Source organism: Arvicanthis niloticus, chromosome 10, assembly GCF_011762505.2.
Source record: "Arvicanthis niloticus isolate mArvNil1 chromosome 10, mArvNil1.pat.X, whole genome shotgun sequence".
Taxonomy (NCBI): Eukaryota; Metazoa; Chordata; class Mammalia; order Rodentia; family Muridae; genus Arvicanthis; species Arvicanthis niloticus.
The window spans coordinates 17,291,570-17,317,268 of record NC_047667.1 but is presented as its reverse complement, the minus strand read 5'-3'; the positions used below and the strand labels follow the sequence as shown (position 1 = coordinate 17,317,268).

The 25,699-nt window shown below is 41.0% G+C and overlaps 1 protein-coding gene across 9 annotated transcripts in view; it reads left to right on the top strand.

Annotated features, from left to right (window-relative positions):
* Zranb3 (zinc finger RANBP2-type containing 3) overlaps positions 1-25,699 on the top strand; it is a 145,302-nt gene that overhangs the window by 77,015 nt on the left and 42,588 nt on the right. For 8 of the 9 annotated variants that reach the window (XM_034513700.2, XM_076941087.1, XM_076941086.1 and 5 more), the window contains 3 exons: positions 6,847-7,018; positions 8,551-8,667; positions 23,037-23,156. In XM_034513700.2, the coding sequence (XP_034369591.1) occupies positions 6,847-7,018; positions 8,551-8,667; positions 23,037-23,156 (409 nt within the window). The remainder of the gene's footprint in view (positions 1-6,846; positions 7,019-8,550; positions 8,668-23,036; positions 23,157-25,699) is intronic. The other variant, XM_076941089.1, reaches the window with a different exon arrangement.

Below are 25,699 nucleotides of genomic sequence, written 5' to 3'. Positions count from 1 at the left end.
AGGAGGTTGCAAGAGAAGAGAGCAGATTCGAAGGAACAGGGAGATGAGTGTGATTGAGGTGTATGATGGGAAATTTATAAAGAACGAGTAAAAAGTTATGAAATCTAGAAAACAGTAACTAAATGTCATGTGCTAGTCAAAAAGTAATTTCTGAAACCAGGTTTGATTGAGGCACTCCTGTAATCTCAACAACTGACTGGTCATTCTTGGGTACATACATACTGAACTTGAGATCAACCTGAGCTACCAGAGACCCGTCTTTAAAAAGTAAAATAAATAAATAAATAAATAAATCACAAGGAAAGAAAGAGGGAGGCAGGGAGAAAGGAGGAAGCAATGGAGAGAGAGGACTGGGTAGGATAGGGGATAGTGGCTGTGACAAACTGTATATATGGTCCCTTGCTGGCCCAGAAGAGGCCTGTGAGTGCCACAAAGGCAGTTCTTCATGTACATGAAGAACCTCTGTGACTGGTATAAGCCCAATTCTTCATTTGCATGGCCTGCAGAGATTAGTGCACACATCTTGGCCACACACTCTCTCTGTGCACTGCTTTATACTGCTGGGGTTTTAGCCTCCACCTTTTGCTGCTAGAAGCAAGTAGTAAAAAATGGTTCTTGTACATGGTACTTGGTTCATATGAAATGTTTATGTTTCCATAAGATTTTTTTTATTTTTAATTATGTGTACATGTGTGTATCTGTGGGCTGGTGTGTGCACGTGAGTACAGTGACTTCCAAGGCCAGAGAGGGCTTCCGAGCCTCTGGAGCTAGAATTACAGGTGGTTATGAGCCGCACAACGTGAGTTCTAGTGACCAAACACTGGTCCAGGAAAACAGTCTGTACTCTTAGTTGCTGATCTGTTTCTCCAGCCCAAATTTTTTGTTTTGTATGTATAAGTTAAAAAAGAAATGAAAATGGGGAAGAAAATAATACAGAATACATAGACTGCCCAGCCCTTTCCCACCCCACAGCATTCATCATCATCGCTGATCATCAAATATATACTATAAGTATTATGGTATGATAATGGTACAAGCTAAAGAATATATCTTTTGTTTGTGTGTTTTTAACTTATTCTATTTTTAATCAAACTATATCATTTCTTCCTCCAACTCCTCTCATTTCCCCTCCCTGCTCTGTCTTAAATCCATAAGTTCTTTTTCCTCTAATCATTATTGTTACTCACACACACAAAATTGTATTTATATATTTATGCGTTCATATATTTATTGTATTTAGATTTATATATATGGGGAGGAAAGAAAGAAAGAAAGAGAAAAGGCACACTAATGGTCTATAAACAAATATATAAGTACAATACAACTTCAGAGTCTTATGCTGCTTCCATGTGTATGTTTATAGGACTTACCACTGGGTATTGAATAATCATGTATGGGCTCCTCCCTGGGGAGGACTAGCTTTCCCTCACTCAGTGTTGCTTAGTGCCTGTAGTTTTCCATCTAGGGATGGGGTACAGTGAGATGTCCCCCACCCACTTTGGTGTGTCTATGGTGCTGTTGTTGTTTAGGTCTTGTTTGGACAGCCATACTGGTGCTATTTCATGGGTGTAGTTTCTCTGTCATATATAGAAGACACAGTCTTAAAGGATCCCTGGTCATCTGTCTCTCACAATTGTTCCAAGCCCTCTCAGGTGCTGGATTGTGTTGTCAATGTATCAGCTAAGGCTGGCCACCCCACAGTCAGTTACTCTCTGCATTTTCACCCATGCTGGCTTTCTGTAATGGTCTCTGCTGCTCCAAAAAGATGCTTTTTTCGGTGAGAGAAGAAGAAGTCTCTAATCAGGTTGGCTGGAGCACAGGATGTCTTAACATCAAAAATAAATGATAAGCAAAGATGTCAATAGGAACAATGAGCTAAGCATCATGATCGTGAGTGCAGAAGTATACACAGAAAGACGGAAATGTTAGGGCAATAAACTGAAAGCTCACTTCCCTTAGTGGCATTTGATGGGGTGCCATCTACTCTCTAAAACTGTAAGATACTTGGTACAGAATAGTGTTTCCAGATTGGGTTTTTTAAACTCACTTATGGACTTTTGAGATGGCTCAATAGGTAAAGTGTTTGCCATATAATCTTAACAATCTGAGTTTGATTCCTGGAACCCTCGTAAAGGTGGAAGGAGGGAACCAGCTCCCAAAAGTTGACCTCTGTTTTCCACATGTGCCCCATGTATATACAGTCATACATGCATACACACATACAAATAAATAACTAGATAGATAGATGATACAAATAAAACTGCCTTGATAGTCCAGTTACTTACACCCTGAAAGTTTGTACCTTACCAGCAGAATCCAGTCAGTTTCCGTGCCCTGCAAACCCTATTGCCTTATTTCTTTTAGTTTTTGAGACTATGTTCTCCTGACTAGGCTAAAACTCACTATGTAAACCAGGTGGTCTCACAATTGCAGTAAACCTGCCTCCCCCTCCTCAGCACTGGGACCAATGTCTTTTTCCAAGTTGATTTTATATGAATTTTTTGTTTGCTTTGTTTTGTTTTCTCCTGTTTTGTTGAGATAGGGTTTCTCTGAATAGCCTTTGCTGTCCTGGAACTCGCTCTGTAGACCAGGCTGACCTCAAACGCACAGATATGCCTGTCTGCATCCCGAGTGCTGGGATTATAGATGTGTTGCACCACATCAGGCTTTATTTTGTATGGAATTTTAAGGTACCTAGAATAACCTAAATATTAAAAAGAAAAGATGGGTAGAAGGCTCTGTTGTACTGATTAAACCATGCCAATATGGTAGTTATTCAAGAATAGATATCTAGGGCTGGCAAGATGACTCATGGTGAAGGTACTTGCTGCCAAGCCTGATGGCCTGACTTTGCTCTTCAGGTTCCACCTTGTGTAAGGAGAGAAGTGACTCACAACTGGTTGTCTAACTTCCACACGTACTGCACCACATACAAAATAAATAAATGTAAAGAAAATAATGAAGAAGGAATAGATACCCTTATCAGCGGAATAGAAGAGCCCAGAAACCAACCCATCCACTTATAATAAATGGACTTTTAGCAAAAGACGTTCATAGCTGGGTGGTGGTGGTGCATGCCTTTAATCCTAATACTGGGGATAGGGGTGGGGGTGCAGTGCATAGAGACAGGCAGATCTCTGTGAGTTCAAGGTCAGCCTGATCCACAGAGTAAGTTCCAGGACAGGTAGGGCTATATACAAAAAAACCCTGTCTTGAAAAAACCAAGGTGGGGTGTGTGTGTGTGTGTGTGTGTGTGTGTGTGTGTGTGTGTGTGTGTGAGTGTGTGTGTGTAGAATTAAAAACATTCATGTGGTGGTTCTGGGTTCTGGAACAACTTAGTAGCCATTTGAAAACTAGAATGTATACACTATATGTAAAAATTCCATCCAAAAACTTCAAAGAACTGAATGCAATATCAGCACCTAGATAGAAGATCTTACAGGAAAGCATCTTGATAAATCTTCACACTTTGAAATTACTTGGGCATTTCTAGCTAGGAGGCTGACATCAGGGACAATGGAAGAGCAACTGGATGAAGTCTTTTTTTTTATCAAAATTAATACCTTCAGTTCTTACTGAGATACTGTCAAGAAATTGAACTGGCCATGGTGGTACATGCTGATACTCCCAGTGCTTAGGGGTTGAGGCAGGCGTTTCAAAAGTTTGAGGCCTGCCTGGGGACTTTGAAAAGATTACCCATCGAGTGGGAAAAATATTTGCAAATTGTGTACTTGATAGATGACATGTGTTTGATATGCAGATAGCTCTTATAACTCAAGTCAGTGCTAAAGCCAACTCAATTGAAATGGGCAAGTGATTTGAATAGACATTCCTCAGTAAATGATATTTAATTACCACCAAACATATCTTAAAATGCTTTCAATCAGCCACCAGAGAATACAGTTCACAACTACAAGAGAGATACTCTATACTTGGCAAGGCACAGAAGACCAGATGACAAGGACAGCGTGGATGTGGAGAAATTGTAACTCTATATCACTGCTGGGTATGTCACATGATATGTCCCTGGCTCCCTTCCTACACTGTTGATAGCTGTGTAAATTGCTTTCGAAACCTAGTCATTCCTTCAGGAATTAAACAGTTACTGTATTAATCATTCTGTGCCTAGCATACACCCAAGAGAGATGGAAGTATATGACTTGCACAGACTTTTGCTGGATGCGTAGAGCAGCTTTATCTGTAAGGCACAGAGCCTGGGAACAAACCAGATGTCCACTGGCGGGAAAATGGCTAAGAACACTTGTGATCTGTTTGTACAGTAGAATTTTATTCAGCCACTGAAAGGGGTGAAAGATACGTTAATGTTGCTGCACGAAGGGATGTTTAAAAACAGTGTTTAGTGAAGGAAGCCATAAAGATAGTTCCACTTAAAGTAAATGTCAGCAGGCAACTTGACAGAGACAGAAACTGGACAAGTAACCTGGGCGTGCAAGCCCAGAATAGCCAGGGTTCTGTATTTTCCCATCTCAAAAAAAAAAAAAAAAAAAAAAAAGACAGTTAAGTAGTGTTTGTTTAGGGTATGGGGTGCATTCTTTTTTTTTCCTCCTTCCTCCTCCCACCCCACCCCCATTTTCTTTTTTTTAGAAGTGGCTCATGTAGCCCAGACTGCCTTCAAGCTCATTATGTAGATAAGAATGACCTTGAACTTCCTGACCTTGTGTGTACCGCCATGCCTGATGTATATGGTGCAGGGGCTAGAACCCAGGGCTTATATATGCCAGGCAAGTGGTCAACTGAGTAACATCCCCAGCCAAGGACATAGGATTCCTTCTTGAGGTGATAAAAAAAAAAATTCTAAAAATGTGTGATAGTAAAATCATTACAAACCTGTGCGTGTAATAAAAATCATTGAATTGTGTGTTTGGAATGTATTGTATGGGAATCTAAATTGTGTTTCAGTGGGACTGTTTTGAAAAATAGAATAGTTGGGTTGGTGTGACGCCTAAGCAGGTGAGGAACCCACATGATGGAAGAGAGAACTGGCTCCCACTCATTGTTGTCTGACCTCCACACAAGCTCCATGTCTCATGTGCCCCCTCCCAAAGAAATGTGATTTTACGAAAGTTGTATATAATCACTATCAAATATAACGGCAAACCGTCAGTTGTCGATGCCCAGTAGCTCTTCCAGCCCTGTTCATCGTTTCCCCTTTCTTCCCAAATCTCAGGTTAAGAATACTTATTTTTTTACGAAAGGGTCTCCCTTCCAGCCCTTATTTGCCTGGAACTCCCTACATAGACGCAGCTGGTCTCGAACTACCTTTACTTCCTAAGTGGTGGTATTGGTTAAAGACATGCAACCACTCCAGCCCTACCCTCTTTAATGGAATATTTTTGTTCTCTGAGAATTTTATATGTGGATACACTGTGTTTCGATCATATTCATCCCCCTTTCCTTGCCCTAACTCCTCCCTGATCCACCCTACTCTACTTCCCAAGCCTCCAGTGTTCTTTAGAGTAAGCACTACCTTTGGCTTCTGAGTGTCTGCTGAAAGGAGGTGTAGTTGAGGAAGACAGCGGTGAGAAGCATTGGTGATCCATGTTTCGGCGTGCCAAGCATAGGGCTTACAACAGCTTGAGGTAAAACACCCAGGAAGCGATCCCTCATGCTTTTCTCTGTGATGCACAGTCTCCAAGAGTAGAGAAGCTGCCTCATAACACTGAACACTGTGCTGTGACATTCTCATGATAGATGGCTCAAGCTTCAGGCTGAGGACAGATTTGCCTAGCATGTGTGAGGCCCTGTGTTCAATCCCTAGAATCACAAACAAAACAAAAATTCTCAGACATCTGCCCTTTGAAAGTCGTGTATTGGTCCCCTACAGGAGGCAGATAAGACCTGTACCTGCACCTATGTGTGTATGGTCTTATCAGTGAACATCTGGCTAGCATGTTACACCCATACAGAGCATGTCCTGGGATCAGATAGTATGCTAAAAGTCCATTTTAATTGGGATATTTCATTCTAAAAACAAAATTAAAGAGCCCTTCCAACTTCTTTCTACGTTGGCAGTTTGGAGTCTTAGGTTTCTTTTGTTAATGATGTGGTCAAATGTACTTAGTGTGGTGAATAGAGAAATATATGACAGAATCAGTTATTGGCAAGCATTTTCCCATGCTTGTTTTGTTCTTTTATAAGACAGGGCTTTTCTGTGTAGCTCAGGCTGTCCTGGAACTTGTTCTGTATACTAGGCTGGCCTGGAATCAGAGATCTACCACCCAAGTGCTGGGACTAAAGTCATGTGCCACTACCACCTAGCATTTTCCCTGCTTAATATGCATACAAATCTTTAAGTTAAGTGTGAGTATGCAAACATTAAAGGAAACAAAATATCTCAGTGGCATGAAAATATATCAGGCTGGGGTGGGGCTCAGTAGTAAAATGCTTGCCTAGTGATCCCCCTGCCTCAATCTCTCGAGTAATGGAGTTGTAAAATTGCAATTTTGAGTCAACATACACTGCTTTGGGTAGCTTTTTTTTTTTTTTTTTTTTTAAGATTTGTTTTTAAAGAGTGTGTTGAGGGTGGGGGGGGGGGGGGTCCTTCAAAGGCTGTCAGATCTAGAACTTGAGTTACAGATGTTGTGAGTGATAGAATCCAAACTTGAGGTCCATAGCAAGAGCATTGGGCCCTCTTAACCACTGAACCATCTCTCTGGCCCCTTGGATTGGCTTTCTTAAACTGATTTTCATTCAGAAATAACAGTAAAAGAAGTACAGGATGCCAGTTTGCTCCTTCTTATTAACAGGGAGGACACACCACATACATGGATTTCCTAAGGTAACATTTACCCTCAGTTTTGTTGTTTGTGTTTTTTGTCTTAACAGATACTTTGGTAAAAGGCGTCAGTGGGATTGTAGAGGGGCATCAAACCTTAGTGAACTTCACCAGCTACTAAATGACATAATGATCAGAAGACTAAAGAGTGAAGTTTTAAGCCAGCTGCCCCCAAAAGTCAGACAGCGCATTCCCTTTGACCTTCCACCAGCAGCTGTCAAGGTGAGAGCCTATCTTTAGGTGAAAGGCTTACTTTATTGTGAATCATGCTGTTAAAAATTGGACATTAGTCTTCACAGAAAAGCATGCTTTCTTAAAACAGGTTTGATTCGTAGAACAACTATACCATCTCAAGAAAAGGACGAGAAGATTTTAATTTTAATTATCAAATATGTGGCCAGGCAGTGGTGGTGCACTTGGGAGGCAGAGGCAGGCAGATTTCTGAGTTCGAGGCCAGCCTGGTCTATAGAATGAGTTCCAGGACAGCCAGGGCTACACAGAGAAACCCTGTCTCAAAAACAAAACAAAACAAAACAAAAATTATCAAATATGTGAACAGATACAGCTCCAGTGATTCAAAAAGTTTATGATGAATATAGGAAAAATCACTAGGATTTTAAAAACTATTTAGTATTAAAGATTCAAGGTGTCTATAATATAAATCCACAGGTGTGTGTGTGTATGTCTCGCGTATGTGTTGTGTGTGTGTCTATGTGTGCCTTTGTGTGTGTCTGTATGTGTGTGTCTGTGTGTCTCTGTGTGTCTGTGTGAAGCTGATGCTGGGTCAGTGGCTCCATTGGTGAAATACTTGCCATGCAAGGACTTGATGTGGGCATTTCAGAACCCAAGTAAAACTGGTCCCACGATGTGTGCAGCTGTAATTCCAGTGTTGCTGAAATGGGAGCAGAGACATAAGAATCCCTGAAGCTTTCAGGCCATAGGAGGGACCAGTAGGTTCAAACAAGCTGGGAGGTGAGACCAACAAGGCTAGATTGTCCTTGACACCCCCCACATATGTACTACAGAGTACATGAATGCATGAAGATTTTTTAAGTACAAATAGCTATATTATAGAATAACTTAAATGTAGCTCTCTTCTTGAAATCTGAAATCTTTTGATAACGTTTCAGACTGTAACATTTAACACATCTGAAAGTCAAATGTTTATTTTTCCTGCTTATCTATATTTATATATAGTACCTGTACAGTCTCTGAAACTTCCATGTGGACATGACTGAGTGGACAAGAAGTTTGCATTGTTAAATCTTAGAAGTCAAATAAGTGTCTTGTAACATTGGGTATTACACTATTTCTTAAATAAGAATGAACTTATTTTCTTTATCTGCTATTTTAACATTAGGGAAAAAAATAAAATAATTTATGACCATATTAATTTTATATAATTAATATTTCTCTTATCCTTATGCTTGTTTAAATAATATAACTTATTACAAAATAAATTTTCACAATCCTGTTTTCTGATGTGTTCAGATTTCTTTTCACTTTATGTACTTTTTCAAGAGGAAGTTTCAATTGTCTGACTTACGGTGTGACATAGCTTGTCACTGGCTTTTGTCATTGGCACAGACATGTGACCAGCCTCTGCTTTGTGGTTGAGCACTTTGGCATCTATGTGAGTTTTCTTTTTACAGCTTTCTATACAGAGAAGGGGAGGTAGAACCTGATTCATGATTGGATTAATTGTTCTGTTCTTGATGCTGTATTCTTAAACAATGCTAATCCTTCCCACATAGGAACTGAATGCCAGCTTTGAAGAATGGCAGAAATTAATGAGAGCTCCAAATTCAGGTGCCATGGAGACGGCTATGGGGCTGATAACGCGCATGTTTAAACAGACTGCAATTGCCAAGGTACTCCTTGTCGGGCCGTTACATACTTGTCTTCATGAAAAGTTTTCAATGTGTTTTAAGTAGTCCAGTAGGTTACTATTATACCACAACACACCACTGCCTTTTAAAATTATTATGGAAAAACCAAAGTGTATGAGAAACAGACTGCAGTTGAAAAAACACTACTTTATATAGTTTCACATGTACACCTTATTTAAGGGATGTACAGATGGCTCTCTTTGTTAGCTTTTGGCATGTTTTCTCTTCATGATTCCTGCGAATAATCCTTTTAAAGGTTGAGACAATCATCTTCTTTTATATTATGGAGTTTAAAAAGTTAGACATACTCACATTTATATGCATTTTAGATAGTGTTGGGAGTTCTTGAATCTGTGTGACTATCAAATAAACTTTCTGTATGTTACCGTTTTGACAAGTGTGGCAGTATTTGTAAATACTGAGTGTGATTCCTCTCAGTCCTGAGATTGTTAGAGACTTTTTGGTTTGGTTTGGTTTGGTTTGGTTGGTTGCATGGTTTGTTTTGAGACAGGGTCTCACTATGGAGCCTCCACTGGCCTGGAATCCTCACTATATAGACCAGGCTGGTGTGGACCTCACAGAGATCCACTTACTTCTACCGCCGGAGTGCTAGGAGTAAAGGTGTGTAACACCACACTTGGCTTTCATGGGAAGAGCACATTTAAGAATTTTTTTAATGTGTTTTTATGTGTGTCTGTGTGCATTCATATGAACCATGTCCATGCATGTGTGCCCAGAGGTCATAAGGCATTAAATCCCCTGGAAGTAGAGATACAAATAGTTGTGTGCTGCCCAGCGTAGGCTCCGGAATCAAATCTGGGTCCTCTGCAAGATCACTTACTAGTGATCCTAAGCACCGAGTCATACCTCTAGCCCATAGTTCTAAGACAGATATAGAATAGATATATATTATTAAGTGTAATTTGTTAACTTATAACTTACATAATGTGAAATTTTTGATTAAAAATAGATAGAGTCTAGAAAAATGGCTCAGTGGCTGTTGTTCCAGAGGACTTGGGTTTAATTCCTAGCACCTGCAGTGTTGCTCACAACTATCTGTAACTCTAATTCCAGGGAATCCTCTCTTCTGGCCTCTCTGGATACTACATGCACACATGCACAGACATACATGCTGGCAAACACTGATACACATAAAATAGAAATAAATAAATCTTTAAACGTTTATGACTCGATGAGGTTTATCAAGTGTTTACACTTGCGTGCACACCAGTGTACTCTAGGGGCTATTTCTGTTACCCCAGGAAGGTCTCTTGAGCCCAACTCACTGTTTTCCTTCTGTTGCATCCTGTGTGGCCTCCAATGTGTAGAATTTCATCATTTAGTTGTCATGCTTTCTTCACTAGTGATTAGACTTTTAAGGTATTTCAGAATTTATGATGTCCCTCAATAGTAGGATGTGCTGTTATGAATAGAAATAATGTGATACTCCATGTACCTGTTTATATAGACATCGTTTCCCTTTGGTTTTCATTAATAGAGGAGTATGTAGATGCCAGAGCGCATGTGTACAAGTCAAAGAACAACTTTCAGGAGTTGTTTCTCTCCTTCTACCTTTTCTAAGTCATGGTCTCTTGTTTCTGGGACTGAACTGCCTACTCCAGACCAGCTGGTCCCAGGCTTCCTGTTCCTTCTGACTTCACCTCCCATCCTGCCTTAGAAATGCTTACAGATACCACCACATCCAGCCTGTTTACATGAATTCTAGGGATCAGACTCAAGTCTTCAAATTTGTAAAGAAGCACTTTTACCCAGTTAGCCATCTCTCCCATCCTAGACATCATTTTTATCTTTTGAGGCAGAAACCTGGGAATGGGACTGTGCTCTAGTGTCCTATTAAAGTACTTCATTGTCTTCTCGCAATACTCCTCTGTCCCACAATACCCCACTGTCAAATCGTGGTGCTCCACTGTCAAATCATGGTGCTCCACTGTCAAATCGGGGTGCTCCACAGGGCTTTGTCATTCCGTCATAGTTCTCCATTACCCCGTCCCATCCTCATAGTGCTGTAAGGTTCTGTTTTCCTCTCACAGCACTCCACTGTCCCAGCACAGTGCTTCACAGCCCACACGTGGCTCCATTATACCAAAGCAGAGGTTCAGTGTGCTATCACCAGGGGTTGATATGCCATCAAAATGCTCTACTATCCAAAACAGTCCTCCTAAAACTGTGTTCCTCACAAGATGATTTGGCTCTAAAACCAGTATCCCACTATTATATCACAGTGCTCCACGGTCCTACCAGTACTGATTTCACTATCACAGTGGTTCCATTGTCCTACCAGAGTGCTCCAGTAATCCCTCAGTGTGGTCCACTGTGCGCTCACAGTGCTCTGCTATCATCAAACTGCTCTGCTGTCCTTTCACAGTGCTCCATCACCTCAACGGTGTCCTACTGTCTCATCAGTCTTCCTTGTGCCATCACAGGGTCTCAGTGTCTTATCCCACTGCCCCACTGTTCCATAACAATGGTCCATTATCACAGTGATCTAGTGTCTACTCACAGTGCTCCATTTTGTCATCACAGGGCTCCACTGTGTCATCACAATACTCCACTGTGTCATCATAGGGCTCCACTGTTTCATCACAATGCTGTTGTCCTATCATAGTGTTCCATTGTCCCATCACAATGCTCCATTGTGTCATCATAGTGTTCCATTGTCCCATCACAGTTCTCCATTGTGTCCTCACAGAACTCCACTGTCTCATCACAGAACTCCACTGTCTCATCACCACTGCTCTATTGTGTCATCACAATGCTATTGTCCCATCATAGTGTTCCACTGTTTCATCACAATGCTCCATTGTGTCATCATAGTGTTCCATTGTCCCATCACAGTTCTCCATTGTGTCCTCACAGTGCTCCACTGTCTCATCACAGAGCTCCACTGTCTCATCACAATGCTGTTGTCCCATCATAGTGTTCCATTGTCCCATCACAATGCTCCATTGTGTCATCATAGTGTTCCATTGCCCCATCATAGTTCTCCATTGTGTCCTCACAGTGCTCCACTGTCTCATCACAGTGCTCCATTGTCCCATCACAGTGTTCCACTGACTCATCACAGGGCACCACTGTGTCATCACAGTGCTCTATTGTGTCATCACAATGCCGTTGTCCCATCACAGTTCTTCATTGTCCCATCACAGTGCTCCACTGACTCATCACAGTGCTCCACTGACTCATCACTGTGTCATCAGTGCTCCACTGTCTCATCACAGTGCTCCAGTGTGTCATCATTTTGCTCTTTTCTATCACAGTGCTTTATTTTCCCATCACAGTGTCATTGCTCCAGTTCTCAACACAGTGCGCCATTGTTGCATTACAGTACTCCATTGTGCCATCATGTATGTCCCGTAACCCATCACTGTGCTCCTTTGTCCTAGCACAGTGCTCTACTGTCCCATAACAATTCTCCATTGCTGTACTGCTCCATTGTGTCATCACTGTGTCCATTATCCCCTCTTACTGCTCCACTGTGTCGTCACAGCACTTTACTGTTCCATGACAGGTTCCGTCTTCGCACTGAAGTGCTCTCTTTGCTTGTACAATGCTTTGTTCACGGTGTCACATTGTGTCTTCACTGTGCTTCGTTCTCCAATCCATTGGGCCATCTTCGTATTGTATTCATAGTGTCTCACTGTACTGTTCAACTGCACCATTGTTGTGCCTAGTGTGTGTGTGTGGGGGTTATGTATGTGTGTGAACATGTATGTACATGTGTGTGTGTGTACATGTGTGTTTAATATTCATTTTTAGAAACACCTTTTTCCTCATTGAATTTCTTTGGCACTTGTTCTAGTTTGATTTTTTTATATTAAAAATCTTTTTCATGCAGTCCATTTTGATCATGTCTCTAGTTTGATATTTGTTGCTGTACTAAAGCAGTCTGACCAAAGCAACTTGAAGAGAAAAAAGGATCATCTCAGGTCATAACATATCTTTGAAAGTCAGAGCTGGAACTCAAGGCAGGAGCAAGCTAGAATCAGAAATGACTGGGAAATGCTGCTTGCCTAATCTTAATTTTATTTATGTTTATGACTGTTTGCCTCCATGTATGATCGTGTGCCACTTGTATTCTTGGTACCTGGGGAGGTTGGAAAAGGATGTTGGGTCTCTTGGGAATTGAAATGGAATCCCCTGGAAGATCAATTGGTGCTTTTAACTGCTGAGACATCTCTCTAGCTCTCAGCTAGCTTTCTTATTCAGCTCAACTCCACCTACTTAGGGATGTTGCTACCCACAGTGGACTAAGCCCTTACACATCCATCATCAGTCTAGACAATGCTGAACATACATGCCTCTAGACTGTTCTCACATAGGCAGTTTTTCAATTGTGGTTCTCCCTTGTCAAGTGACTGTAGCTTATGTCAAACTGATAACTGCAAGTAACTAGGTCAAGATCTTATTTAAAAAAAAAAAAAAAACAAAACAATGCGTTGTGTGTGTGTGTGCTCATGTGTGTGTGTGTCTATTTCTGAACCCTACTTTGTTTCTTGACCTATAAATCTTACCTTAGGCTACAGGTAAATTAATTACTGTGAGTTCTACCCACTTGTCTGCCTATGTGTTTGCCTTCCTTCCTCTCTCTCGATCTTCCTTCCCTCTCTCCTCTTCCTCCCTCCCTCCCTCCTGTCTCTTTCCTTCCTTCTCATCACTTCTCTTTTTGTTGTTGGTCCTTGAAGACAGTGTAAAAAGAAAGCATATACGGCAGAGGCAAGCGGATTTCTGAGTTTGAGGCCAGCCTGGTCTACAGAGTGAGTTCCAGGACAGCCAGGACTACACAGAGAAACCCTGTCTCGAAAACCAAGAAAGAGAGAGAGAGAAAGAGAGAGAGAGAGAGAGAGAGAGAGAGAGAGAGAGAGAGAGAGAGAGAGCGAGCAAGCATATACAGTTCTCACCCTCCTCCGTCATCCATGCTGTAGCTCTGGGTTCCTCCTTAGTTCTCATTTGATCAGTGATCACTGTACATAGTGTAGCGACAGCTAGACCCATCACCCTCCAGCCATAGCTACACTTCGTTAACAGAGACCGCCTTTCTAGGCATTAATAACCATCTTCTTTTCTTATTTGGTTTGTTTGTTCACTTAACTGTCTTTGTGCTTAATGTAGTACATAAAAATAAGAGAAAGAACTCTTTCAGTGATTTTTTTTTCTGTTAAGAAGATGTGATTGTTAAGTTGTAAGTGATGGTCATTAGTAGGAAGTTGACATCTAATTAATTAAGACCCTTGAAGGAAAAAAAAAGGAAAATAAAATCAGCTGTTCCCAGATTGAGTTATATTCTTAAAAATAAGTAAAGCAAATACCCAACCCCTGGCCTCACCTCCTACGGATTTTAGTCATCCTTCCTCTCTCCGAACCAGAGCTTCTGTTTTCAGCCACCAGTATGTTTTGGACTTTTTTCCATTCCTGGATCCAGCCAGAAACCCTTAGTTCCTGCCATTACAAAATGGGGGTGCTCCATACAATTCCCTCCATGTTATTGAATTCCAGTAGTTAGAGTCTATTATAACTCTGAATAATACAGTTTATCTACCATACAGGCTAAGTGGGCTTTTTAGAAGGTAATTAGTTATAAGCTACGTCTTTTTTCTATGACAGACTGTGAGTTCTCCTGTACCAGTTTGAAAATTAAATTGAAGATTATAGACTGGTTATTACAGTCTCTGCATTAGTGTTGAGGCTTCCTTAAAAAAACAAAACAAAAAACTGTGCTTCCTGGTTAATAATGAAATCCCTATTATGAAGTGTGCTGCTAGGGAGATGTCATGAAAATGACAGACTCTACTTCTTTCAAAATTTGCAGCCTTTTGGAGAGACCAGTAGAATAAATATTCACCTATAAAAGGCTTTGCTTACTGCTTCAAGCCCACATGCTAGGGAAGCACCCAGGAGAAGGTTACTGAGAAGTTGTCTTAAGGAATGTGCAAGTAGATGGAGCCAGTCAAAAAGAGAAGGCTGTGGGGCTGGTAGGGTACAGTCCCAGCAGACGAAGCAGCTTGTGCAAACTCACAAAGATTACTGAGAGCTGATGTAACCAAGCAACCAAAACTAGGCCAGCTCTCTATTACTGAGCTGTCCAGCCCCAACAAGAAACATAGGGTTGTTTTTTTATGTATCTATTTTATTTTACTTTATAATACTTACTATGAATGCAATTGATTAAAAATGAAGATTCCTCAGAATCAGAGTCAGCATAATACACTCTGGGGAGGTGGCGTATATTCAGGGCTGGAGAAACAGCTCAGAGGTTAAGCAAGCATATTTCCCTTTGCCAGAGTTTGATTTGAAGCATCTGCATCAGGTGGCCCACAACCACCTGTGATTCTAGCTCCAGAGAATCCTTTTTTTTTTTTTTTTTTTTTTTTTGTGGTATTCTGCACTAGCATGTATATATATAATGTTAAAAACAAATCTTTTAAAAGGTCTGATTATTTTATGTGTTTTGCCAAAATGTATGTCTGTGCACTATATACAGGCAGTTCCTATGGAGGACAGAAGAGGGTATCAGATCCTCTGGGACTGGAGTATAAATGTTTGTAAGCCACCATGTAGGTGCTGGGACCTGAACCTGCATCCTCTGCAAGAGCATCAAGTGGTTTTAATCCAGCTCTCAAATAAATCCTTTAAAAACAAGATAGATGTAGTATATTTGGGTCAGCCAATTATCACTTATTCGGGGGCACATTGCCACATTGTCTCATTTGTAGAGAAAACCATTTCAAGAGAAGTTTTGTTTGTTTGTTTTTTTAACGAAAATTATTAAAACCAACCTGTAATTTAAATTTTCTTGTCACTTTGGGTATGGTAGCATTCTTCAGTGCCTTATTTGTGTAAGGGAAATGTCTTTTTAAACATGTTCCCTTAGGCACAAAGTGGGTTTCCAATTTAATTGCTTTAGCAGCTTAACCTAAGGAGAGTCTCACTTTAAAATGCAATGAGAGATAATAAGGTCATTACAGGATTTCCTGCTGCCCAGGGCCTAGGAGAATCTGGAGAGGACTTAATTCCTCTGTCTGATCTGTGGTTTGGGAAAGTCTGGCTCTGAACCAGGAACAGCCTGCTTCCCATTCATTAGTAAGAAGCAGTCAGCAGTAATAAACAAAGTGAAGATAAAATGCTAATATCATCTTAGAGGAAACAGTACTAAACGGAGTCCCAGATGCTTAAAATCTGCAGTTAGGACCGAGTTTCCTCAGTGGTTAAAGTGTGTTCCATGCACACATAAGGACTGGAGTTTGGATCCCCAGAACTGTTGTAAATCTGGCACATCTGTGAGCTTCTTTTGTGCCTGCATTCCCTTAGCTAAAAGCTATGGCTGTTAAAGCAGAAATCACCATGACACTTGCTGAACTCTAAAGAATACTCAGCAATTAGGCAAATACTCCACTGTAACAGGAAAGAAATTGGGGTTGGGGAAGTCTCACAAAACTGACTGGACTGAATTTTCTTTTTACTATTAAGCTTATGAGTGTGGGTATTCATTTGTATGAGTGCTGGCATGGAAGTGCCATGGTGCATGTGTACAGGTCAGAGGACAACCTCAGGGGTCAGCCCTTGTCTTCTGCCGTGTTTGAGATAAGGTTACCGTCTTCACTGGTCCTTCGCCAGGCTAGCTGGCCTGTGAGTTTCCAGGGGTTCTGTCTCCCTCTCCTTTCTCACTGAAGGAGCTCTGGGATTACAGGAGCATCTACTGCATCCAGTTGTATATGGGTTTGGGGACCCAAACTCAGGTCCTCACTCTTGAGTAGTGAGTGCTTTACTCACTGAGCCATCTTCCATCCCAGTCCCTGACCTGAAGGGATTCTTGCCAAGAACTTACACATCCAATCTAGAAGTACTAACACCTTCTCAAGTGTGAAGGGCCCTGGTAAATGGAGATCTTAGGACTCTTCTAGGAGTGAATGGTAGATCTGACAATGACAGGAAGACTGCACAAGGCTCAAGAAGCCTTAGCTGGGAGCTGGAAGAAGCTGACTAAAGCCTGGTCCTGCTCTTATAAGACTGAAATGATGCTTCTCTCTTCTTTTGCCTTTGTCCTGTTATTTGATTTAAGGCTGACATATTTATTTATTTATTTATTTATTTATTTATTTATTTATTTTGGTTTTTTTGAGACAGGGTTTCTCTGTGTAGCCCTGGCTGTCCTGGAACTCACTCTGTAGACCAGGCTGGCCTTGAACTCAGAAATCCGCCTGCCTCTAAGGCTGACAATTTTAAATAACTTTGATCAGGTCTTCAATGCAGTATAGTTTTTTTTTTTACAGTTTTTATTTCAGATATATATATACATACATATATATATGTGTGTGTATATATATATGTATATATATACATATATATATTTTTAAATATTAGAAAATTGAGGCCAGAGATATGACTCAGAGTGGGTTGCTGCTGTTGCAGAGTATCCAAGTTCAATTATGTTGGGCATCTCCCAGCCACCTATATTTTCCTCATCTGGCCTCTGCAAGCACCTGCACATATGTGACATGCTCTCTCTCTCTCTCTCTCTCTCTCTCTCTCTCTCTCTCTCTCTGTCACACACACACACACTTAATGAAAAAACATTACCAAATGAATGTGGCACCTCGCCATTAATCGCAGCACGCAGTGTTCAGGGCAGGAGTATTATTATGAGCTCCGTATCCAGCTCTATAGCAAGACACCATCTCCACCCAACAATTAAAAATGTTGTGTTTCTTTAAGTAAGCTATTGTATGGCCTCCACTGGTTACCAAAGCTTACCTGACAAACAGGCTATTCATCTCAGTAAAATAAAACAGTTGTGAATCCATGTGTTTTCTGCTACTAGCACAAAATCTGAGCCAGCATCACCAAGGTACCAGTCCTTATTGGGACCTGCCACCACACACACCTGATAGTGTAGCAAGCAAACCCTTGTTCAGATCATTTAAAATAAGACACTGTAATGGTGTTGATGTTAACTTAGAATGAAAGACAGGAAAAGTGCATGCAGAATACATTTTAAATGTCCACCCTGTGCCTGGAGAGATAACTCACTTAAGAGCAAGTTCTGCTTTTCCAGAGGACGTGAGTTCAGTTCCCAGCACCCATCTACTGGCAACTGTATCCACAGAGGCTCTGACACCTCTGGCTTCTGTGGGTACCCACACTCATGTGCATAGACATAACACATAACTATAAATAAGTCTTTCAAAAGTAAAATAAAATGTCAGTCCATGCAATCACAACTTTCAGAACCTAAAAGAACCCTTAAAGTCTACTTGCACGTAATTATTTTAGACTCCAAATGCATTAGCTCCTAGAAATCAACTTCTCAACTGATGATGTTTAAGTTGCTGTGCGAAATCTAGTAAACAGATGCCTATTAGTTTTTATATCTCATCGAAATGAACCTCCTTACCTCTTTTAAGACTAAATTTGTTTGTTTGTTTGCTTGCTTGTTTGTTTTTGAGGCAGAATCTCACTATTTAGTCTTGATTGACGTGGAACTCTGTGTAAACCAGGTTGGCTTCAAACTCACAGAGATCCCCTTGTCTCTGCCTCCTTAATGCTGTATCTAAAATTATGTACCACCAACTCTGTATAAGAACTAACATTCCAACAGTCATCCTTATGTACCCACTGAATGTGTATATATGCACACACAAACATACAAACAGCTTTGCCTTTATGACCTGTGTATGCCATTAACGCAAAACTCCATCTAGTCATCATTTATTCCTTTTTAAAATTATTCTTTAAAATTTTTCATATATGTGTACAATATATCAATCATATCCATCCCCACTCCTCATTAAAACTCCCTTGCCTCCCCAAGAACATCTCCTTCTCAACTTCATGCTCCCCCCGCCCTCGTTTTTTAAATGTAACCCACTGAGTCCAGTTAGCACTGCTCATAGGTACTGGGGCATGGGCAAGCTACTCGTAGCCACAATCTCAAAGAATAGTGGCTCTCCCTCTCCCAACAGCCATGAGCTGCCAGCAGATCCTTATCTAGGTATGGGGCCTCAGGTGTTTCTCCCTCACGCACCGTGGGGTTGTAACTCGCTTGGTCTTATACAGGTAACCACAGCTGCTGTGAATTCATATGTGCAGAACGCCATTTGCATAGCATGTTCCCAACCTTGGCCTCTTTTTATTCTTTCGACCCCACCTTCTCTGAAATGTTCCCTGAGCCTCAGGCTTGGGTGGCAGTGGGAAGACTGGACATATACATACCAGCTATGGCTAAACGCTTCTACGCAGTTATTCTCAGCATTTTGACCTTTTACTTTTATGTGTATATGTGTGTGTGGTGTGCACACATATATGTGAAGGTGTTTATACCCATGTGCATGGGTTCAGAGGCTAATGAAAGAAATTAAGGGGTTTTTTTCCTCTAATTTTTTTTTTTTTTTTTTTTTTTTGGCATATTCCCTTGAGACAGTCTCTCACCAAACTGGAGACTCCTTAAAAATGAAGTTACACGTATGCACAGCCTTGCCCAGCTTTGAGATGGTGCTGGGGAGATGGGTTCGGTTTCTCATGTCTGTGTAGCAAGAGCTCTTACCCACTAAGCCATCTCCAGCCCCTGGTCATAAGCAGTGGTTTAAGAGGTAGTGGGAGAGAGCTTGGGTTTTTTCTCAGAAGCTCTGGTCCTGATGAGGGGTAGCTGATAGCAGTGGGGTGGAAAGCGCTCACTAGGTAAGAATGCATATGAGCCCAGGTTACAGCAATTGTTCCAATTCTAAGTCTAGATTGGAATTGTAATGAATGTACTTTACGCATTCCAACTTGACATGTACTTACCAAAAAGCTTATCCCTGTAAATATAGCTCTTTAGACAAACATGCACTTTATTCAAGTGCTCCAGTTGCCGTGGCAACATATCTGGAAATTACAGCAGCTTGTTTTGAGAGAGCTTCATTTCCACTTTCTGAGGCACCAACATCCAAGGCTAAAGTTCTTGCCAGCCTCCAGGCTCACTGTATGATGAAATGCGTTGTTCAGAAAATTTAGCTGTGCAAAATGCAGTTTGTAGAATTATGCTTGAGACTGCAGTTAATGCATATAAATTTTAGATAGCTATTTTAAATTTTTAATGTTAAATATGACTAAAGCTGGAAAACAGTCACTCCAAAAAATAACTCTTCATTTATTCCCCAGCATCCACTTTCAGTGCTTGCAAAAGCGAGTGTTGTTGTTTGCTTTGTTTTAATTCCTTCAAACCTCAACACTGTGCTTTATAGCATCTTCATCTGCATTACTGGTCACATTGTACTTTCAGCTCAATCAATGGGTTTGTCAATAAACAAGATAAAATTTTACCTCTTTGCATCTCTGTCCCCCTTCACAGATAAATCACTGTCTCATTCCCATTATTCCATTCCAGTGATATAATTTTCTTAAATTATGCTAATTTTGGCCTGCTCAGTATTCACTACATTTGTTATTAAACCCATGTTTAAAATACTTGCAGGTGAACCATGGGATGTACTGTTAATTTATTTTTTTATTCTGTGTGATGTATTAATATAATATGGAATGTTTAAACCAGGGTAGACATGCAGTGCCTTGTTTGTCTTCTTTATGGTGAAGCCATTTAGAATTCTTTCTCCTGGCTCTAGCTTTTTGAAATGCACACTCTGGTGGCCACAGTCTCTGGCTGTGGAGAAGCACACTAGAATGCCTTGCTTGTGTTTAATTACATCTTTGTTCTCATGTGAGAACTTGAGAACTTGAACATTCGTAAACAATGAAAGGTAATTTAGCTCACAATTTTGGAGGCTGGACAGTCCAATATCAAAGTGCCAGCATCTGATGAAGGCCTTTATGCTGCTTTATCCCACAGCAGAAGGCAAAGAGCAAAAGAGTAGAGAGAATAAAAGATGACTTGTGGTCTCCAGCCTTCGCATAAATAGCATTATTCATTCATGAGTGTAGAACCCCCATAACCTAACGCCTGTCTTTAGTCCCTGCCATTCAGCACTGTTGTATTGGGGATTGCAGGCCCAGTGTGTCTTCTGTAAGCATGCCTTCACACTATACTGCTTGCTCTCAGTCCAGGATTCCACTTACCCAAACAAGCTCTGCTTCACCCCATCTGAAGACTGTCTCCAGTTTGCTGCCAGGATGTGGGGAGTCTGTATGTGTGGCATAGAACCTGTAGACAGGGTGAGGCACAGGCTTGGGCACAGCCCTCCACTTCTGCCTTCTCTTGGCTTCTTCCTGTTCTAGCTCCCCTCACCCTGTCCCTCCTGGGCCTTGTGCATGACTGCAACAGAAACCAGATATTCCTGTGCATTCCATGTTTTGAGCTTAGGATCTCTCAGAATGGAGAATCAATTGTAGGGCATCATGTACTTATTAGCTTCCATAGAGTTTGCTCTTGCCTGTTGTGTCCTTTGCTATTCTTAGACTGAGAGGGAATAAGGGTTGAGTGAGTTCAGCCTGCCATCTTTATCCAAAATTTCTAAGTAACCAAATTTTTGTTGATTATTAAAACATTTATCTTTATTTGTATGTATGGGTGTGTGTTTGTGTATATATCTATACATATATACACATGTGTGCATGCATTTAGGTGCCCCTGGGGACCATAAGAGGACATCAGAAATTGCAGGCAGTTGTGAGCCATACAATGTAGGTGCTGGGAACTGAACTTCAGTCCTCTGGAAGAGCAGCAATCACTCTTAACCTTAACCATTAAACCATTTTTCCAGCCCCACCCCCTTTTAAGTTATTTTTTTATCCTTGAGCCCAGGCTAACCTGGAACTCACTGTATAGTCCAGGCTAGTCTTAAACTTGTAATCTTTCTGTCTCGGTCTCCAGGAATTGCAGGCATATACCGCCCCAATCAGCCAGTTATTACTATTAACAATTAAGAGACAGCGTATTTATATTTTAAATCTAAGTCATCCCATCTTTAATTTTTACTCTTTCTGGATAACTTTCTTGAAACACCTTTACCTAAGAATGCCCATTCAATGTTAATTTGTATGGTTTTTTTGTTTCTTTCTACATCAGTTTCTCCATTTACCTTCCCCCTTGTGCTCTTGAGCCTGTCACTTCAAGTTCTTTCTTGTTTTATTGTGATTTCTGTTGCTCTGATGAAACACCTGATCAAAAGCATCTTGAAGAGGAAAACCTAACAGCTTATAAGTCCATCATTTAGGAATGTCAAGGCAGGAACCTGCAGGCAAGAGCTGATGCAGAGACCAAGGACACTGCTTACTGGCTTGCTCCTCGTGGCTTGCTCAGCCTGCTTTCTTATAGAACCCAGGACAGCCAGCGCAGCGATGGCACTCCCATCCACAAGCTAGGCCCTCCTCCATCAGTCACTAATCAATAAATGTCTTATAGACTCGTCTACAGGCCTGTGTTATGAGGACATTTCCTCAGTTGAGAGTCTCTTCCCAAATAACTCTAGCTTGTATCGGGTTGACATAAAACTAGCCACACACTTCATCCTAGACACAAGTAATTTTCCATTTCACTTGGCCTCCAACTACTTCTCTCCCTGTTTTTTCCTACACCTGCTTCACTAGCTCAGTTCAAGAAGGCAAACCAAGTTTCTTCAGCCTTAAACATCAGTCCTAGTCTTCTTTAAAGTCTTTAATTTTCTCCCACTTTCTCCTTAATCCCTTTGTATTCACGTGAAATTATTTTAAGAACCATTTTCTAAACAATCGTACATCCTCCTCTTATCCCTCCTGTGTTATTTCAGTCTGCAGTACCCCAAGGCCCCTGTGCTACAGGCTTTCTCGCTAACCTAGGGCCTTGAGGAGTTGATCAGACCGGCACTGATCTCATCAGTGGCTGAACTGGCTCATAGATTTGTGACATGGTGGTATCATTGGGAAGTGGTGTGGAGTAGGTGGTTAGAACCTCGCTGAAAGAGGTGGCTCACAGAAGTGCGTCCTGAAGGGTAGGTATATCCAGTCCATAGTGCCTTCAGTCCTTCTGCGTAACTGCAGTGAGGTGAGCAGCACCATCCCTGGCAAGTTGCCTGTGTGATGTCCTTCCTCCCCAGTACGCAGAACTGATCAGCTGTTGACAGGAAACTCGCCACCAAAGTCAATTCTCCATGCTTTACATTGATTTCTCTTAGAGATCTTGTTATAGCAATAAAATAAAGTGGATGTACATCAGATAGCGTTTCCACACGTCCCTTATATGTGCAGGTTTCATGTTAGTACACTGCCTAGAGAAAGGTCAGCCAAAGCCCACAACGAGTGTCTAAAGATACTTGCTGGTGTTGGGAGCTTTTTTTTTTTTTTTTTTTTTTTTTGTCTTTATTAAAAGTGGCATCGTGCCTTAATAAAAACTTTGATGTTAATAAAATTTGACTTTTAATATTTAGGCAGGTGCAGTGAAGGACTATATTAAGATGTTGCTTCAGAATGACTCCCTTAAATTTCTGGTTTTTGCTCATCATTTAAGTATGCTTCAAGCTTGCACAGAAGCAGTCATCGAAAGCAAGGTATGTGATAACGTTTCTGTAAAATAATTTTTAAAATGCATGTTTTCACTATACTGAATATCACTTTTAGTCTCATGATTTCTGTGGATATTTTTAACCTTCTTAGGTTGATGTTTTTAAAATACATGATTATATCAACAATGTATTATTTTCTTTAAAAATTAGTAATTTTATAGCATTACCATGAGGTACTGTTTTCTTTATATCAATTTTTAAATTTTCCTCTGTTCAATTTATCTGAGTTAATTAAGGATATTCTGTCTTGGCAGCCATAATGGAAATCCCTTCCTGTTCCTGGAGATAGCATATAAGAGTGGCAAAACCCCAACACAACCTAAATGTGACTAAGAGAAAAAACTGAATCCAGTGCAAATCACTGCCCCCAAGCCCTTTAAACTCACAGCCCATATACTCCATGGAAAATTTTGAGGAAGAGTGAGCAAAGATGCATTAAAGTACGCAGTCCATATGGTTGGCCAATTCGGTTATCTAGGCCATAGCCACAAGGTCGGTCGGTGATTCTCCCTCAGTCCTCTAAGATCCACCTCAGTTTCTAGGATTCACATCAGTGACAGCGTCTCCCATTGTCTATTTCAGAATTTTACCTGCCATCTATCCTGTGAGTACTAGGGGCTTGCACAGATGTTCAGAGGCAGCTATAAAAAAATTTCTGGCAAGTACTGTGACCTTGTACAAGGGAGCAGTGCAGCCAGTTTGGGTTGTTGTTTTCAAAGTCAGGACTAAAGCCAGGTTAGGTATTAACTAGTGTGTTCATATGTTCTGGTGTCTTCCTTCGGAGAGGGATTTATGATATAGTATAGTGTGATGCTGTAATGTGAAAGGTTCTTTTTCATAGGTTTTCACGCTCCGAGAAAGACTTCATTAACCTTACAACTAATTTTTAAATCATTGACAAAAAATTCATATTATTTTTCTATTCTGAACTTATTTTATGTTAAAATCCCTGGATTCTGATCCAGGCACAGTGATCCACTCGTTTTCCTCTCATCCATTCTAATGGTGTCTTGGGATCTCAGTCAGTTTCACGGAGTTAAAAATGTAGATATATTCATGGAGGGAGGAGAATTTCTCCCCACCTTTCCTGACTCTGACCTGGGAGGATTTTATAATCTGTAAGGATGCAGAGTCATGGTCAGTGTGGTTATGTGTACTTTGGGAAGAAAGAAAGTCAGTCATTCAGGCTGGAGAGCAGACTCAGTGAGCCAAATGCTTGCTGCACAAGAGGGAAGAACTGAGGTGCAGTTGGTGTCGGCAGTGCACTGCCGTGAGATGGAAAGCAGAGACAGCATCCTTGGACACTCATAGGCTGCTAGCCTGTGGTACACAGATAAAGACTAGACACCCTGCCTCAAACAAGGTGGAAAGCAAGGACCACCGCCCACCCCCCCTGTTGCACTCTGAAGTCCACTTCCACACTGTGGCAAACACTGACCTGTACGCACACATATGACCAGGCCCATAGGTTTACAAAAGAAAATGAACTATTTAATGATACTTGGACAGTCTTCTTTTAAAGGAAATATTCATATTTCTTAACTTTTAGGTGATTTCTTTTTTATAGAATCTATACATATTTGAATGAGATGAGTTGAAATTTAGGGCTTAACTTATTTTTATGAGGTTGAGTTAGTTCTTCATAGCTATTTTCTAACACACGACTCTTTTTTCACAGCTTAAATTGTTCTTGAAGACACATCTGTTCAGTTTAACACTTAATGATTCTCCATTTTCTAAAGGTGTGCGTGGGTGTCCTCTATCCTCACTTCAGTTGATACAATCATCTCATGGTTCTTTTAAGTTTAATAATGTGGAAAAAAAAAAAGATGTCCTGAATGGCAGATTTAGAATGATACTTCCCAGTTAGTTAATATTTGGTTATATTTCGGGAATACGCGTACCACTCTCTGTACCTCCCTAATACCTGAGCAAAATCATCTCTCCTTTCTCTCGTCTGTTTTTGGTTTTACACTGCAGTAGCTGATCCTGTGAGCCTAAAGTTTCTCTTACCAACTGCCTAAAGGTTATGAATTAACTTGCATAGAATGTTGCTGAAGAAATATTTGCCTAATTAAAAAATATTTATAGAACTCCTGTTGTATAAAAGCAACTGTTTCTGGCGTTGGTGGTTGTCTAAGTTACTTTTCTATTGCTGTGTGAAGATGCCGTGACCAAGGCAACTTACAGAAAAATAAAAGAGTTTATTGGGCTTGTGGTGTCAGAGGCTGATGAGTCTGTGACCATCCTAGCGTGGGGCATGGCAGCAGGCAGGCATGGTGCTAGAGCAGTTGCCAAGAAGTTACATGCTGAGGCATCAACCATGAGGCAAAGAGAGAGAATTAGGGAATGCCATGGGCTTGTGCAACCCCCAAACCCACTCCCAGTGACACATCGCCTCCAACATGGCCACACCCCAATCCTCAAACAGTTCCACAAACTGGGGATCAAGCATTCAGATATGTGAGTCTGTGGGGGCCCATTCTTTTTGCGGCCCGAGCTGCCTCACGCTTGGCCATCAAAATGTT